At 40.5% G+C, this 18,324-nt stretch overlaps 1 protein-coding gene and 1 long non-coding RNA gene across 14 annotated transcripts in view; one reads left to right on the forward strand and one right to left on the reverse strand.

Annotated features, from left to right (window-relative positions):
- The window catches only part of Rin2 (Ras and Rab interactor 2), a 219,266-nt gene that overhangs the window by 52,950 nt on the left and 147,992 nt on the right, over positions 1-18,324 (reverse strand). For 10 of the 13 annotated variants that reach the window (XR_005729680.2, XM_040275766.2, XM_078051340.1 and 7 more), the window contains one exon: positions 12,144-12,244. The exons of 2 other annotated variants lie outside the window; for them this stretch is intronic. Coding sequence is in view for 10 of the 11 variants with exons in the window: in XM_040275766.2 (XP_040131700.1) it covers positions 12,144-12,244 (101 nt within the window). In the remaining variant the exon portion in view is untranslated. Of the gene's footprint in view, positions 1-11,742; positions 11,911-12,143; positions 12,245-18,324 lie in introns of those variants that run through there. One more of the 13 variants, XM_021723133.3, reaches the window with a different exon arrangement.
- Positions 284-13,973, forward strand: LOC144378041 (uncharacterized). Its single transcript, XR_013439523.1, has 3 exons — positions 284-8,614; positions 9,093-9,201; positions 10,909-13,973. It is a non-coding gene; the product is annotated as an uncharacterized LOC144378041 (long non-coding RNA).

Raw genomic sequence — 18,324 nt, forward strand, 5'->3', positions numbered from 1 at the left:
ACTAACTCATTGAAAAGTTTATTTTATGGGATGATATGTTGCTTGATTCTAGAATAAAAAATAAGGCCTTTAATTATTGTAATCCTGTCCTTTGATGATAGTTATATATATATAAAACTATTTCCCAACTATGGCAAAGATATTAAATTTACCTTTCAAATGAATATTAATGCATGAAAAACGTAGATCAGTTTAAAGAAAGCTATACAAATTAATGGTAAAAATGGCATACAAATAAGAGGAAAACTGGATTCCAGGGGGAAGTTCATTTTGTAAAAGCCTCTCTTTGCCATGTTCTGTCCCCTCTCTGCTGAGTTTAAACTGCTTTTGTTTAATTTAATTATAATTAATTAATTAATTTGGTGCTGGGGATAGAATGCAGGGCCTTGCACACGCTAAGCATATGCTTTACCAATGGGCTGCTCCCCCAGCCCTAAGCAGTTCTTGAATGTCTGTTGACGTACCTGTCTCTTGCCTACCTGTCAAAATGGCACTCAAGTCCTAGTGGTCGGTCTCCCCTTGGTCCTTCAACTGCAAGTAATCCCGTGGCCTTGAATTCCCTTATCTACTGTCTGTACACCTGTGAGGCATTTTACCCTCTTTATTCTGCATCATATGGATCTCTTACTAGCCTGGCCTCACCCCCAGGTCATATTCGGGCTAAGCTCAGGGCAGACACTGGTAAAATACCTGCTTTCAGGATGACCAGGAGCCTGAGTAGGATTGAGCTCCAGATTGTAAGGTTCACAGCCTCTGATTCAGGCTTTACTTTTGCCAGGCCCTAACAAACAGACTGCTCAGTTCTATTCTCAGGAGACAAGGCATCCTTGTCTGTGTGTTTATCAGGAAATGGGTGACAAGAGTCACCACAGCTACTAAGAGTCCTCTGGCCTTTGGCCATCTCAGAGCCTGGGGCAAGAAGAGGAGGCAGCTCCAATCCTTCCAGAATAACAAATCCAAAGTTTTATCACCTCCTTCCTTGTTGATCATGAATTTCTCCCATGGGCTCCCTGTTTAGCCTCAGGTCAGCTGGTAAAGTGTGGGCTCTGGGTGTTAAAGCCAGTGATCAGTTTTAACCTAGAATTCTAAGTCTGTGACCACCAACATAGGACATTAATGAAGTGCTTTCATTTTAAGTCCCCAGCTATGCCTAGTGTGCACTAGTGTACATGAGCCCTGGGTGTAATCTCAGCACTGGAAAAAAAAAATCCCCAATACAGAATGCCTAATTCTAGCACTGGAAAGAGATTTATGATTCTACAGACAGCAGCTTGCTTAGCACAGGAGAAACTAGAAGATAGTATCAGCAGGAAAATGTCCTTTGGGTAAGGCAAGTGTACTTCATGATATCCAGAGAAACCCACAGTGAGACCCCTGTACACACAGCTAGGGGGTCTTTAGCATTCTATTCTCAACAAGTTCTCATTTGCTTGAAATCTAAACTATCCATCTCTCGAACATGTGAATGAATTAACATCAAGGTGGCTTTTTTTTTGGTAAGGGTTGATAATTTTTTAATAAAATTATATCTGTTATGATTTGGATATGAAGTGTCATTCCCACGTAAGCTCCAGTTACTGCAGGAATATTCAGAGGTACAATGATTAGATTATGAGAGCTGTAACAGAATTTTAGAGTATGTCTCTCAGCAGTTCCTTGTAAACCATTAGGATCTAGCTAGTTTCAACCTTAGGCACTGGTTGTTACCATCCTCAATTTTCAAACAGAAAAAAAGAAAGGAATGGTGTCAGGGGCAGATGTAGTTCAGGAACTGAATGCTTGCCTAACATGAATAAGGCCCTGGATTTGATCCAAGCATCTGAAGAAGAAAGGAGGCCCAAGTTCATTCTGGATTATCGTGGGACCCTGACAAATACTATCCATTTAGGGGCTTCATGGATATCTTGCCTCTCTGGGACCTTCTGTCCTCATTCTGCCCAGGTAGAGCCCTCAGCTTCATTTGACCCACAAAAGCCTTTTCACATGGAGTTGTCTCAAACAGCTACAATGGCAAAAAGGGAACAACTTGGGAGGTGACACAGCTAGAGGACCCAGGCCTCTTGCTACCAAAGGCCAATACAGGGTTTGTCTTAAGAGTTAAAGACCAAGGACTGTGTTTGTAGCTCACTGGTAGAGCACTTGCCTAGCAAGAGTGAGCCCATGGGTTCTATCCCTAGTACTGAAAGGAAAAAAAGAATTAAGGACCAGACAGATGTTGGTGTTGTGTGGTTTTACTCTTGCAGCAGTAGATCTTTGACCTTTTATCAAAATACTTAGCAGTGGCCAAGACATCAAGGTTGGTGGGAGATGAGCCCAGGGCTTAGTAGGGCTGAGAGAGGAGATGTGGTGGGTCTGGGAATCAATTGCTTCTGGACAAATGTTAATAGAAGAGGCCACTTAGGTAGAAAGAACAACCAATACTAAAATTTCTGGCAGAAGAACAATTCCAATTGCTGTTAAATACATACACAGAACCAACAAAAGACTCCATGAAAAGCTTCCACATCAAAAATACCTGGTAGTTGATATTCAATAATTGCTTAACACTTTCAGATGTGAAAGTAATTCTTTAGAATTTGAAGGTGGATTAAACTGCCACTCTGTAATATTAACATCTGAAGAAGAAAGGAGGCCCAAGTTCATTCTGGATTATCATGGGACACTGACATATGCTATCCATTTATAGCAGAGAAATTGGCCAGTGAGCTGAGAAAATCTTTTACCTGCCATCCAAGATGTGAAAGGTGCTTTTGCAAAGGACTGAGGGAGAGGATATTCTTGTAAAGATCACTGCATATTCAGCTGAGTTTGGAGGAATATCAGGGGTCATCAAATTTAACTCCTTATCTGAAGTCAAACAAAAATAGATAGAACTAGCAAGAAACTATGGCACTTGCCTATAATCCCAGTGGCTAGGGAGGCTGAGACAGGAGGGTCTCAAGTTCAAAAGCCAGCCTCAGCAACTCACTGAGATCTTATCTCTAAATAAAATACAAAATAGAACTGGGGATATGGCTCAGTGGTTAAGTGCCCCTGAGTTCAATCCCCAGTAACCACCCCCTCCTTAAAAAAAAAAAAAAAGATAGAACTGGATCCAATTCCTGTATTCCTATTTTTCCAATTTATTAACTTAGTTATTTTCGGTGCTGAGAGACACAGTAGGCAAGCATTCTACCACTGAGCTATATCCCCAGCCCCAATCTTTTGAAGTTTTCTGAAACATACAGGTTGATACTTTGATTCTTTAAGGCCTTTTTTTCTCTCTCTTTTTTTTTTTTGTCCCCTTAAAATGTAAGAGGAAAAAGAATCAGTAACATATTTTGGGATTCCTGCAGGGCTAAGTAAGGGCTGTTGCTTTTTGAGGGAGGAAACAACAACTTGCTGAAAAGATTTCTAGAAGCATGTTGCAGGAGGATTTTTGTGAAAGACTTTGAAGGCTTTCCGTGATTTTTAAGTTCTATCTCCTTAAAACAGGAAAAAAAGAACATAGAAACTAGAAATAAGACTGCATGGCATGGCTGCCTGGGGGAGGGGGCATGGGGGCAATTTTCTTGAGAGGAGAAAGACTGGGTGGTGACTTTGCTTAGGAACTTCCTCTTGTTGATTCTCCCGCTAGAGATGAAAAGGGCAGATATGGAGTCAACACTGGCAGAGGCATTCATTCGTTCCTGTAAAAGTAAGAAATAGAAACAAAGAACCTGTTGTCCTGGTTGTCCTTGGAGCTGAAAACAGGCAAGGGAAGGAGCCAGGCAGGCTCCAGTCCCGGCCCGCTGCCCTCAAGCCTGGAGCAGTGGCATGCACGCTGTTTCACAGAAAGGCAAGCATTCCCTGGATTTGCAGTTTCCAGTATTTAAGTGCCTTTGGCTACGCTGGTGTTGTTTCCTAGCTCCACTAATTCATCCACTGAATTTTAACTAGGCAGATATTTGTGGCAGAGCCAATAAAGGAGGGAGACAAAGCGTGCAGAGTGTAAAATAGGACTGGGGATGTGGCTAAGTGGAAGAGAACTTGCCCAGCATGTAAAAGGCACTCTGTGTTCAATCCCTATCACTGGGGAAAAAAAAAAAACAGTCTTAAATTAATATAATCCTAGCATGTGGTGCTATTAAAATTATAGGCCTGAAGTTTACTGTTGATAGAGGAAACCAGCCACTAACTTGCAAGGTGCTACCATTCAAAGAAAATGGAATCAATTTCAGGTGGGCAAGGAGGCATAGGCCTCCAGGTCCTCTGGAGACTGAGGCAGGAGGATCACAAGTTTGAGGGAAGCCTGGGCAAATTAGCAAGACCTTGCCTCACAAATAAATGAATAAATAGACAGAAAGGGCTGGGGATATAGCTCAGGGGTGGATCTCCCTGAGTTCATCACAATGAAAGAAAAAGAAAAGACGAGAGAGAGAGAGAGAGAGAGAGAGAGAGAGAGAGAGAGAGAGAGAGAGAGAGAGAGAGAGAGAGAGATATTTTCTAGGACCAGTGCACTTCCCAAATGATCAAAAACGACCTTGTCAGTTGGCAAAAACTCATGCATGAGCTACCATTTCAATGTCTAGTTATGCAAAGCAAAAACATCAGAAGGGTATACCTCAAAGAAATAAAACAGCTCACCCAATGAACTAGCAGAAGTGGTTCTCTCTTAGTGGGTGAATTCAGGTCATTTGTATTGATACTTTCTGCTATGTGTTTTTTCTATGACCTACATATTCGACTTTTAGTAATAATAAAAAAAGAAATCTTAAATGCGCTTTTTAAAACTTTCTCAAATATCACAGATATCACCAAATTGAGACACATTAAATAGCTCTTTGGAACATGTGACTCAAAAGGTGTTCTGACACCTACCTAACTCATTCTTTAAGGGTGATGTCAAGTCTCTGACTGGGAATTACCTACTTCCCCCTGGACATCTGGTATACTCCTGAATTCATCTTTTATATCCTCGTTTCTTTATATAAGACTCACTTGTTTACAATTCTTTCTTCTCTCAGGTTGTGTAAAATCTTCAGACTCCACTACATAGATACAGCACCCTAAATATTTCCCTTAGGTTCAACTTAATTCTTGCCACACTGTTAATGGTATGATCAAAGAGTTGGTCAATGTTTATAGAATTCCTTGAAACCATACTCAAAATGTTCCTGGTGGTTTCAAATAAGAAAGCACCTTTGGGAATAATCCAGGGAAAACTGAGTGGACTGGTCATAGCAGAATATCCTTAATTAGCATGAGAGAAGAATATCTTACCATGGAACTATGATTGCTACATGACCTGCTCTATGAACAAAGCCATGTTCCACCAGGCATCCCACGAACTCCACCTCCACTAAGGGAAAGAGTGGCCACATCTGTAATATTACTTGGGTATTTCACACAATAGATCTGCAACTGAGAATGCAATTTTGACCCAAGTCAAGGAGCCTCTCTATTCTATTTTTGCTATCTTGAGAAAGAATGTGCACAGGCAGGCAATGACAGGCACCCAAGAATGAGTGGAAATGAGCGTGTTCAGTTCTTCAAAATAGACCATGTGTAAGAAGCAACCATAACCTGAATGGATACCAAACACTTTTTTCAAGGGACCCGAGAATTTGCAAGATAAATCTAATATGCAGTAACAAATGGTTCCTGTGAGTCTCCCATGTTCCACTGAACAGAATAGAACCCACAAAGGAAGAAAACCAATCTTTCCTTCCTTCCTTTCCTTCCCTCCCTCCTTCCCTCCCTCCCTTCCTCCCTCCCTCCCTTCCTTCCTTCCTTCCTTCCTTCCTTCCTTCCTTCCTTCCTTCCTTCCTTCCTTCCTTCCTTCCCTCCCTCCTTCCCTTCCTTCTTTCCTTCCTTTCTTCCTTCCTTCCTTTCTTCCTTCCTTCCTTCCTTCTATAGTCCTGGGAATTCAACCCAGGCCCTTGCACATACTAAGCTACATTCCCAGCCCCCAAACTAATCTTTCTTTTACAGGTATGACTGATTCGAGGAGAGAGTCTGCTTACAGATGCTGGGAGACCTGAGCATGGGCCCCAAGCCTGGAACAATGATGAACTGTGGTGTGGGCAGGTTTCCAGATATGGAAGGAGAGGAAAATATTTGTTTTGCTGGCAAACACTATACATGACACAAATACTGCATAAGAGGTCAGAATGCAAAGGGACTTTGCATTCAGTGACTTGACCTTAATTTCAAATGGCCTTATAAATTTATTCTCCAACATCTTAAAAAGAGCAAAAAGAAATAAAATCAATAAATTATACTCTACCATTTGAAGAAAAAAAGGTAGAAAAAGGAATAAAATAAAATGACTTTAAGTTCTGTGTTTGAAGTCATGAAGTTGAGGACTTACCTATTTTTTTTTTTAAATATGGAAAATTGTACTGGATGCAGAAGTATTCTAAGTGGTTGTATTATATTTTGGCACATACATTTATTAATTAGGATGCAGTTAATGGCCTTGGCCAAATCAATTCAGAGATGATGAATATTTCTGCATATAAGTACCAGACAAAGTAAAGCAATAGACAATAAAAATGGGAGGAATTTCACTGACATTTTTTTTCTGCTGTAAAAATCTTAAAATCCAAATGCAGAAATAATAAAAGGAACTTACATTTATATTTCCCCATAATTTCTGGGTTATTTTACTTCATCCTTTATTTCATTTCCTTTTCCCAAATATTCTTTCTGTAACTTCATAATTTCCTTAAATATTTCTCAGTGAATATTTCTGGTGGTGAGCTCAGAATTTCCCATGACTTTAGCCTTGAATTTAAAGATGGTCTGTGAGACCTAAAGAATTCCTATCACTGGTTCCTACAATGCTGAGATAAGTACTTGAGTCAGAACATACAGGTATTCCTACCTGTTTTCATCCATAATGGTTTCAGAAATTCTCAATTAACCCAACCATCCACATGGCTAAAGTGACAAAGTTGCTAATACCAAGCATTGGTGAGAATGGAGCACCCCAAGCTCTCACATATTCTAGGTGGAAGCGCAAACTGATATCATCGCTCTGGAAAATTATGGGGCCCTATCTACTAAAGTTGAATATTAAATACATAATCCAGTATTCCACTCTTATATTACTGTGTCCACCAAAGGACATGTACATGAATGTTTATAGCAGCAGTAGTTAATATAGCCCCGAATTGGAATCAACTCAAATATCAAGAGAATAGATAAACAAATTGTTATTTATTCATAAAGTGGAATACTATACAAAAAAGTTCAGTGAAAGAAGTCAGAGTTTTAAGAGCACATGCGGTACGATTCCAGTTACATAAAGTTCCAAAACAAGTAAAACTGGCACTGGGGATATAGCGTAGGGGTAGAGAACACACTTACATGCATGAGGTCCTAGGTTTACTCCCCAGCACCAAAACAAAAACAAAACCAACCAACCAACTAACAACAACCACAAAAACAGCAACCTCAAAATAAAACCGTGTAGAACTAGTCTACAGCAATAGAAGTAAGAATAGTGCTTACCCTTGGGGATACAGACCAAAAAGGAGCTTTGGGTGATGCTGGGAATGTCCCATTTTTTGATCTGGTTGTATGGGTTTTATGGTCTATTTACTTTGTAAGAATTCAAATGCAGCTATATACTTAATTGTGCATGCTTGCTGAATTATGTTTTGTCAATGGGAAGATTTTTAAAATGCAGCTATCAATGAGGGGTGGGTTTCCTTCAGAAGTACACAGAGAAACCAATATGGCCATAACTGTCCCCACTAGAGACTTATGCAAGTGGAACTCTCTAGATTGTAGCATCGTTTTTTCTCTTCTAATCTTGTGTTCTAATTTTAGGTCATGGGAAGACTCTCCTGGTTGTACAAGGGAGCTTCACTGGTTTCCATATCATTGTTATGTGGCTGCTGGGAAATCAGACTTCCCAGAAGAAGCTAAGAAGGGCAGTTAACTGCTACACTGTAACAGCATTGGTTGGAGCTGGCCAAGAAATCTTTGAATTCCATGTGTCTGCTTGTGGGGTGGGATGAGTTGATGTGGGTGGGAGTAGAGGCCTTATTAAGACCTTGGGCATCACCCAATGATTCACCTGGGCTAGAGGGTACCAGAGAGGAGGCAATAAAAATGATGGAGATAGCCAGGTGTGGTGGCGAATGCCTGTAATCCCAGGGCTCAGGAGGCTGAGGCAGGAGGATCACAAGGCTCAAAGCTAGCCTCAGTAACTTAGTGAGGCTGTAAGCAATCTAGTGAAACACTCTCCTTAAATAAATAAATAATCAAAGGGCTGGGGATATGGCTCAGGTTAAGTGTCCTTGTGTTCAATCCGTGGTACAAAAAAAAAAAAAAAAAAAGAATGGGGGTTAAAATAAAGTAGGAGGAGTCAACAGGCTTTAATGACATTGTCCTGGCAGGACTCTCAGGGATCCTGAAAACTCAGCCTGAACCCAGAAAATACTTCTTGGGGCTATGAGACTGATTTTATTTGTTTGTTAGTTTTTCACTTATTTTTCTACTTTGCCTAGGACAAAGGAATCTCTAAAGACTTGTGTCAGCCAGGAGGTAATGGGTCCAGGGATGGTGAAAGTGGAGCCCTGACCTACCTCAGGCCTGGTGGACCTACGCCAGCAGAGACACCCTCCCCCAAAGGAGCATGGAGGTATGGAGAGTAAAAAGGTTTTATGGTCCCATGGTCTCTGTCTTTAGAGGGATGGGATAACGAGAAGAAGAAAATAGGAAAAATCATTTAGAAAGAGCAGATCATGAGGAAGAAGAAGCCCCTTCATCTATCTCTGGGTTGCCAGCTTCTTTTTGGTAAAACATTAGCAGAGGGAGGAGGCAGATTTACTCAGCTATTACCCTACCAGAAAGAATTAAAGCAGCTCATAAAGCAGAAATGATGGAAGAAGCACAGCTGGAGATCAGGGAGAAGGGATGTATCCTTTTTCTTTGCTGGGGAGGGAGCCTAAGGCCTAGCACACATTTTCAACTTTGTCCATTTTTATGCAGCGGCATGAGGGGAGCAGCTTCTTTCTCAGAGGCCTCTGATATTGTCATACTTTAGAATCTCCAAGAAATTTTGTCACATTTCTTCCATCCAGTCAACCAATAGTTATTGTGCATATGCTTTATTCCAGGCACCATTCTAAGCACTGAAATCCCAGCAGTGAATGACAAACCAACTTCCTACCCAGTCAAGGGGCTTAGTTCTCAGTGGAGGGAGACAGAAACTGCACAATTAAGCAAGTAAGTGCAAGGGTCCCTCATTATCCAAGGGAGTTTGTTTCTAGGACACTCCGCCACACATACCCAAATCTGCCAACGCTCAAGTCCCTTATGGAAATAAGATGGTATAATATTTACATATGACCTGCACACATCCTCCTGTATGCTTTAAACCATATCTAGATTGCATATAATACCTAATACAATGCCAATGCTACATAAATAGTTGTTAAGCTACATTGTTCAGGGAATAATGACAAGAAATCATCTGTATATATTCAGTACAGATGCAATATTTTGAAAACTATTTTTTTTTGATGGGTGGTTGGTTAAATCCGTATTTGCAAACTGGTGGATTCAGAAGGCTGACTATACCTGTCCTATCTATACAGATTCAAGAAAAAAATTATATTAAATAAAGCCAGGTAAGGGTAGAAGGAAAGGAGTGCTCAAGGGTGGATGCTTGAATACCAAATGCCATCACAGGCAAAGGAGTTGTGGTTTATCACCAAGAACACTAGGTGGTCACTTAATCTGGCCTTTAAACAACTAAGGAAGTAGAGACATTTGTGGTGGCTGTGGCTGGAGGAGATGAGGGTCCACCACAGCTCATATTCATAGAGGAAGCTCACTGTGATTTCCCTGTGGATCCATCAGATGCACAGAGCCATGGTCCCTTGGGGGCTGTTGGATACTTTTTTCTATACAGGTTTTGATTAAGGCAACTCCCCTGCTGACAGATCTACTTTCCTTTTCTCTCCTCTCCTTGTTGGACTGACTGCTTTGTGCCAGATTGAATTGTGGTTTTCCTCGTGGCCACAGCTATATTTTGCCTTAATTTTTGAGATGACTCAGAGTGTTCTTTATTCTACCTCCCCATCGGCTGGGTCTCCTGATATTTCCACTGAGCAAAATGGAGAGATTATAAACAAAGTCACCACTTCTAAAAAACCAGCAAAAGACTCTAGTACAGAATCCATAGCCCCAGTAGTCCATTTTTTTTTTTTAGCCACATCATGCAGTTCCTACAACAGTAAAATGAGGGTCACAGTGGACCTCTGCCTCCTAGGGTTTTGTTAAGTAGATGCAATAGATGGTAACTATAAGCTACTACAGACTATACCTGGCATGTGTCAAACAGAATATGTGATGTTAAGTAAAGAAAATCCATCTAGCTTTTTCTTTTTCCCCCCATTAAACAACTCTTAAAAAGCCAAATAAAGTGTCTGTAAAAATTAACAAATTCAGTGTTAACCAAAGAATTACCCAAGGACAAGTGACATTTGTCTGGAAAAAAAAGTCATTGTGGCATACTTATAATCATTCTTAAATTTGGAAAGGAACAAATGAAAAGAAAGGTTAGGGCTTGGGGATATAGGTCAGTGGTGAGCACATGCCCTAGGTTTAATCCCCAGCATAAAACAAACAAACAAACAAATAGATGTTACAGATTAAACAACTGCCCAGCTTCCCACCCTAATATAATATAATATAATATATATATATATATAATAATACCTTCTTGATGGTCCCTAACATATTTATTCTTCCCACGAGCTTTATCCTTCAGCATTTACACACATTCCTGCTGGTCTATGTCTGGGTGTCGTCCCCTGAGGAGTTTGGGGTCTATCTCATAGCACTGTATTTCCTGGATATAGAAGAAATCAGTGCTAAGAAAACTCTCTTCACACTGTTGCTCAGACTAAATTTCCAATTTAATTTTAGGTCAACAATGCAAAGGGGTAAAGAGGAATTCCTGGCCAGCGTTCCACAGCATCCGAACTACTCCAAATATGAGATGGAATCCTCTACCTGAAAATCATTGTACATTTGTCTAGTATATGGGGAAAATAAGTTAACTAAGCAAAACCCTTTACACTGAAGTCAGGAGATATCAGGATGCCTGTAGCGGCAGAAGTGTGAGGAACATCTGGTCTACCCCAGTCATTTTGTAGAAAAGCAGGGAAATAGAAGGCACAGAGAACTTCCACAGCTAAGGCACAGCATCAAAACACCACCTTCCAGCTTCCAAGTACCTCCCTGGGATGGTCCTCCCTCCCCTCAGTCTACAGCAAAGAACAAGTCAAGCTGGTTTGAAACTTGCCTGGACAACCAGAAACACCTGGCTCACCTGCCTGTCCCATGATTTGCAAGCAAAACCTGCACCATAAATCTCAGCTTCATACTGCTCCAAGCAGCTTCAACCCCACTTTCTGGGTTCTGTCTTCCAAGGCACCACGTTTCCTTGTCTTTTTTGTGATGATATATTCTGTTGTCTTTATTAGCAAAGAATTACAACATCAAAGAACTGTAAGAGGCTACCTCCAACTTCCCACCCTGGCTCTGGCCCCTGTACCCCAATTCTCCACTTAGAAACCAGTTTCCTGTTACTTTTTCAGAGAATGTGGGATATGTGAACAGATATTAAGCTTAACCAGCAGAGCACATTGCCTCCTCTTCCTTAACCATTTACAAGCACATCCAGTTTCCAAAACACCAGATCATTTTTCAGGTTAATGACTACAGGAACTACTAGTTTTATTGATTTTTTTTTCTGACCTGAGAATGCAAAATGAGTCCATCCTCTTTAGTTGCTCCCCTTTAAACCTTCTGGAGACTGACACAGCTACACTGAATTCTATTTTGCCCACGGAGGATCAGCTGCGTTATTGTTTCCATCATTTTGAGTAGGTGGACATGGCACAGACAATTTTAGGTTTCCGGGTTCTGGTGCCAGGAGGAATTGAGAAGGTATAAAGTTCAAGTGCCTTCAAAGTGATTAAAATAAGCAGATCAGGAGCTCTAGGCCACTCCCACCTCCCACAGAGAATTTCATCTGGAGCCTCCACAGCACTCCCAGTTCCCAAACTTCAGAGGAGTGAGGAACTTCAGCCCTCTTCGCTAATAGACTTCACAGAGTCCCTCTCTCACCACCATCACCTAATGGTGTCTCTGGTCACCTGGGAGTTTCAGCAGGTTCCAGGCCATTTTCCAAGCTGACATCTGTCTGCACCATCTCCTGTTTCAGTTCTCCGATCTCCGAGGCGATTGTGTCAATGAGCTATTGAGAGACAAAAATAGTATGACGTCAGGAAGTGCAGAGGCGTGGCACGTCCACAGGCCTGGGGAGCTCTGGCACTTCCACAGGAACAGAAATGACCACCTATTTTTTTTTTTTTTTTAAATCTTGGTTCTGTGAATTTCCTCTAAATAGGAAAAAAAAAAGGGGGGGGGGACAGCTTCCCCTTAAAAAGGGGAAGAACTTAGGTTTCAGTATTGGGAAAGATCTTAGAGTTTAGTGTTATAATAATGAAAAGAATATGACACCCAGTTTGGTTGCTCAACACAAATACAGAGAGGAATAACTAAATTCTACTAAAACCAGGCCTCCATGTTCATTTTTGTCAAAAGGAATTCTCTGCGTTAAAATTTTTATAATCAATATTTGGGTTATAGAAATAAATTTATTTAAAAGACATACACCAGGGCTGGGGATGTAGTGCAGACGCTCTTGCCTAGGATGTGCCAGACCCTGAGTTTGATCCCTAGAACTGAAAAAAGATAAGAAAAGACAGGTCACATGTTGCTTACAAATTGATTTTTGAAGATGTTAAAATTACAAAATTATTTTTCACGTCACTTACAAATTAACTTTCTAAGACTTTAAAATTATAAAATTATTTACTTCTCTCTCCTTCTTTAAAGTACTGGGGATTGAACACAGGGCCTTGCAAAAATACTGGGTAAGCACTCTACCACTGAGCTACATCCTCAGCCCTGCATTTTTGGTGATGGGGTGAGAGGAGTTTACTGAAGATTAAACCCAGGAGTGCTTTACAAGCACTGAGCTACATCCCCACTCATTTTCTTTCTTTCTTTCTTTTTTTTTATGTTTATTTTGAGACAGGGTCTTCCTAATTTCTGAGAATCTTGCTAAGTTATTGAGGCTGGCCTCAAACTTGTGATCTTCCTATCTCATCCTCCCAAGTTGCTGGAATTACAGGTGTGCACTCTTGCATTTGTTTTTTTTTAAGTGAGAGAAAGGATACTTGGGGTAGCCTGCACCTGTAGCCATCTACCCAGGAGGCTGAAGCAGGAGGATCACTTGAATCCAGGAGTTCAAGACCAGTTTGGCTAACAGAGCGAAACTCTCTCTTAAAATAAATATGTGAATAAAATAGATAAAATTTTAAGAAATAAAACTAAATGATAGAAAACAGGGAAAAGGGAAGGATTAGAAAAGGACTGATTGGGTCTGGGATTGTGTTAGTGGTGGTAGGTGAGCCATTGAGCACCTAAGGAGAAAGGTGGAAGGAACCTGACCATTTCTTGGAAAAGATTTCTGTTGTCCTGTGTGTCCTACCCATGAAATTGTGAAAGGGCTGCATCTGACCCTGAAGGCTGATCCAGGGCCTGGTACATGCCAGGCAAAGGCTCTATCATTGAATACATTTCCAGCTCCTCTTTCTTGGCATCTTCTAGACATTATTAAGTGTCTAGAAGTGTAGAAGAGCTGTTCAAGTTTGTTACTCTCTCACTATTTTTTGAAAGTGTTGTTATTTTTCATATGGGATTGTGTTAGCATCTAATAGGCCTATTACTGCTTCTCTAGAAACAACAATAACAACAACAACAAAAATTAGCTGGGTGTGGTAGCACATGCCTCTAATCTCAGCTATTTGTTGGGCTGAGGCAGAAGGATCACAAGTTCAAGGTCAGCCTGGATAACTGAAATCCTACACCTCAAACAAACAAACAAACAAAAAGTGAGGGGCTGTTAGGAATATGACTAAGAGGTAGAAATCCCCTGAGTTCAAACCCTAGTGGCTCCCCCAAATATAATAAATAAAATAAATAAAAATTTAAAAAACATTTACAATTTTAATTTTACTTTCTAATATGGCAAATATCTATAGACATAATTTACATGAATATAAGTCCTTTGGGGTACTTTTTTTTTTGCAGTGTTGGAAATTAAATCCAGGGCCTTACACACACTAGGTAAATGTTCTACCACTAAGCTACATCCTCCCTCATTTTTATTTTTTATTTTGAGACAGGACCTCACTAGTTTGCCCAGACTGGTCTCAAACTTGAGATTCTCCTGCCTCAGCCTTCCAAGTAGCTAGGATTACAGGTGTGCACCACCATGTCTGGCAGTCCTCAATAATTTTTAAGCATGTCAAGGGATTCTGAGATTAAAAAGTTTGAAACTACTATTCTAGCCAAAAATAAATGTTCTTTTATCTTAAGTAGCAGCTTATATTTCACCCAGACTCAACGTGAAATGCTTCATTTGAGCTTATAGGCTCAAATAGAAAAAAAAATTACTCCATCCATTTATTCATTAATTTAATAAGCCTATATGGGAACCCACTTCATGCCAGTCACTATAAATGAAGAAGTAAGGCTGAGAAGATCTCAGTTTTCATGGAGATGACATTCCAATGGAGTCGACAGACCATAGCAATGAACACTGAGAAGTTCCAGAATGAAGATAGTTCAGGGTGATGCTATAGGAAGCAGCTAAGGGGCCATGCTACTTAATGTGGGTTCATCAGGAACAGATCTTTGTGCAAGTGGTAGAATCCTGAATGACAAGGGAACATGATAAGATCAAAGGAAGAGTCCACCAAACCAAGTTCCAGAGCCTGGGGAAGTATGCAGAAAAATCAGCAGACAGGTACCAGATCTTCCCTAGCTTTCAGATCTCAGTATTCATAAATTTTAGCATCCTGTAATAAGAACTATTGTGGGGATTTAAATGGGGAACTCACTTTTTATTTTATTTTGTTTTATGGTCTAAAAAGATTGTTTTTTGGGGGTTGGGGTTGTAGCTCAGTGGTAGAACACTCTCCTAGCATGCACAAGGCCCTGAGTTTGATGAATCCCCAGCATGGGGGTGGGAAGTAAGAGCTCATCTTGGATTCTGGCTAGAGATGGTTTGTAAGAGCAAAAGGAGAACATAAGACCAGTTAGGAGCAAATGCAGTGACCCAGGCAAAAGACAATATTGTCTTAAGAGAAAGGGGAGCAGTAGAAACAGAAGGGGAAAATCCAGAAACAACTTGCTATAGAAGTTGATGGATTGAATGTGGAGGTGGTGGAAAGGAAAGAATCAAGGATGACACCTAAGTTTTTGATTTGAGAAATTAAATCACAATGCCCTTGACTGACCTGAGGAAGAATGAAGAATGATTAGGCTTGTAGGGAAAATCGAGTAAGACTTTGGGCAAGCTAAATTTTAATTCAGTTGCTTATTATCAGATAAATCTGTTCAGTAGTCTTGACATTCAGGATGGTAATATTTATACATTTAGAAGTTATTGGCCTATATGTCACTCTGTGACAGGGAGAGATTATCTAAGGATAGAATATCGATGGAGAAGGGATCCCTGTAAATAGCCCTAAGTACACCCAATTTGTAGAGGTCAGAAAATAGAGAAGTCAGCCAAGTTCTTCATGCTTGATTCATCCCTTTTGTGTGTGTGTGACTGGAGTGAGGACTGTGGGTGGAGCTTCCAGAAGCACTGGGGCTTTGGGAGAGAAAAGAATCAGGAGATCCCATTTCATACACATCAAAGTAACAACAACGAAAACAATCTGACGATTCCAGGATATGGGGAAAGAGGATCTTCCTTATGCAGTTGGAGAAATGTTATTCACAGGTCCACTTTGGAAAGCAATTTGGAAATATTTTTAGGGTCGAAGATATAGAAACCTAGGTATGCATCTAGAGAAATCCTTGCACATGGGCACAAGGAGAACTTTACAAGAATATTTGCTGCACTATTATTTGCAAAAGCACAAATTTTAAGCACCTAAACGTTCATCAAAGGAAAACAGATAAGATGCAGAATATACATATTATATACAATTAATGAATCAGAGCTATATGTAGTAATATAAAGAGAGGTAAAAATCAAAAAGCTTTTTTAAAAGAAAAAAAAAGGCAAAACAAGTATTATATTGAGTATAAAAAGTTTAACATTCTGGAAAACTGAGCTAGGTATTATTTACAGATAATACACATAGATGTAAAAGCTATCCCAATATGTATAGAGGTTATAATCCTAATCCTAGTGGTTAACTCTAGGTAGACAAAATGGATGCAGATGTTCACAGGTGTTGTGCTCAGTCACTTGTGGGGTTTTATTTCTTAAAAACAAAACAGCAACGTAAGATTGGATAACTAAAAAGAACCAATGAAGAAAAGATTTGATTGAGCTGAGCAATAGGTGTTGCAGTATTACGTGTGGTTTTTCTATATGCTTAAAATGTACCATAATCAAAATTATTAGGAAAATAAGAAAAAGAGAATGGATGCATAGGAGAATGGAAGTACTGGAGGTACTAAAAAGATGACACCAAGGAAGGGGAGTCTGGGTGCCTCTATTAAAGCCCCATCACACTAAGGTTAGGTCCCCTTCACTGTTACAGCTATGCTCTAAACAAGGGAGCATCCTTGGCCCGTTAGGAAGCAGAGAACACTGCCCAGTCCAGGGCCATCCATGGCCTGTGGCAAACCTTGTAGAGAGGATTCTCAACTTGGCAGGAATACAAGTCACTAGGTCACCTCTCCACTCTTTAGTCAACCTACGGCTGCCATATTGATTTGAACCAAAAAAAAATTCCTAGTGGCCTTCCCCAGAAGAGGTAGTCCATCCCTTCCAGCTAGATCCCTTCCAACTGTATCCTCCAGATATAGCTCTTACTGACACCTTTGGCTGCATCTCTAACCCTCCATTTTCCATTTATACTTTCTTCTCTATACCTAGCCATACACAAGAAAACTCAGTGTGGGGGGCTAGGGTTGTGGCTCAGTGGTAGAGCACTTGCCTGGCGTGAGGCACTGAGTTTGATCCTCAACACCACATATAAATAAAAATAAAGATATTGTGTCCACCTAAAAGTAAAAAAAATATTAAAACAAACAAACAAACAATGTGGCTGTTATTCAGCCCTGGGATAGTAAATCACCACTAAGGCCATTTATCTATAGTGCAGTGACCCTGAGACACAAAGGTGGACAGAGGTTGTGCTTGGCTGGATCACTATGGGACCGTTCCCTGCCAGTTGAAGGCTTTTGTTTTTTCAGTCCTCTCTATCTTTTTCCTCCCCCTTTATTCAATCCTGAGTCACCTGCCTCAGAGGCATTTGCTAAGAGACCAGAGTTTAATGTCCCAAGGTCAGGCCTTTCAGAATTATGTTTATATACCCATAAGGCCCCTCCACCAGCAAGTTACCATCACAAAACCTTCTTTCCTCTCTGAGGTCATTCCCAGGTCCCACTAATTGTATTTCAGGTGTTCCCAACATTTTTCTTGATAAATTTGTACTTATTTGTTTGTTCTTAATTTCTATTGACTTTTCCTCTCATCCTTTATACTTGGTTCTTTCTAATTTCATTCTTTGAGGAAAAACAGAGAGAACTTCTCACCCACCAACAGGGACCAGTTTTAACCTAAGGTTTTCCAAGTTAAAGCCATTAGTGGGGCTAGGGTTGTGGCTCAGTGGTAGAGCACTCACCTAGCACATGCAAGGCCCTGAATTCGATTCTTAGCACCACATAAAAGTAAATAAATTAAAAATAGAGGCATTGTGTCCAACTGCAAATTAAAAAAAAGCCATTGGCAACTCAATGTAAGTTATTTATCACAGTTGGTGCAATTAACTGAAATTTTTTTAAATCCACTTACACAAAGACCCCAACACATCCTTGCACCTAGAATGCCTTCAAGGAGGGAGGGAGGGCTGGCAAATCATCTACAAAGCTGGTGAGTAAGTCCTGCTTCCTACAACTCTGTTTGGCCACCCAGGAAGTATGTGAACCCCTGGGAAGGTGACCACAGAGACTAGCAGCTGTTCTTTGGTGCAGTCAGAGGGTGAGGCAGGAAACCAGGTTGTCAGGGCACAAAGTTGGTGAGACAGTAGTTCTTAGGCCTTGAATCCACAAAACCATGTGATGACAAAGGCCATAATCCTGGCTATTTGCTTTTCCCTGTAGAGACACACAGCAAGACTCATAAAACAAAGAGGTGGTGTGCTTAGGTCTGAGGCATAGCTCAGTGGTAGAGTACTTGCCTATTATGAGTGAGGGCCTGAACTTGATCCCCAGCACTGCAAAAAGTAAAATAAAATA

This window comes from Ictidomys tridecemlineatus, chromosome 5, assembly GCF_052094955.1.
Source record: "Ictidomys tridecemlineatus isolate mIctTri1 chromosome 5, mIctTri1.hap1, whole genome shotgun sequence".
Classification (NCBI taxonomy): domain Eukaryota; kingdom Metazoa; phylum Chordata; class Mammalia; order Rodentia; family Sciuridae; genus Ictidomys; species Ictidomys tridecemlineatus.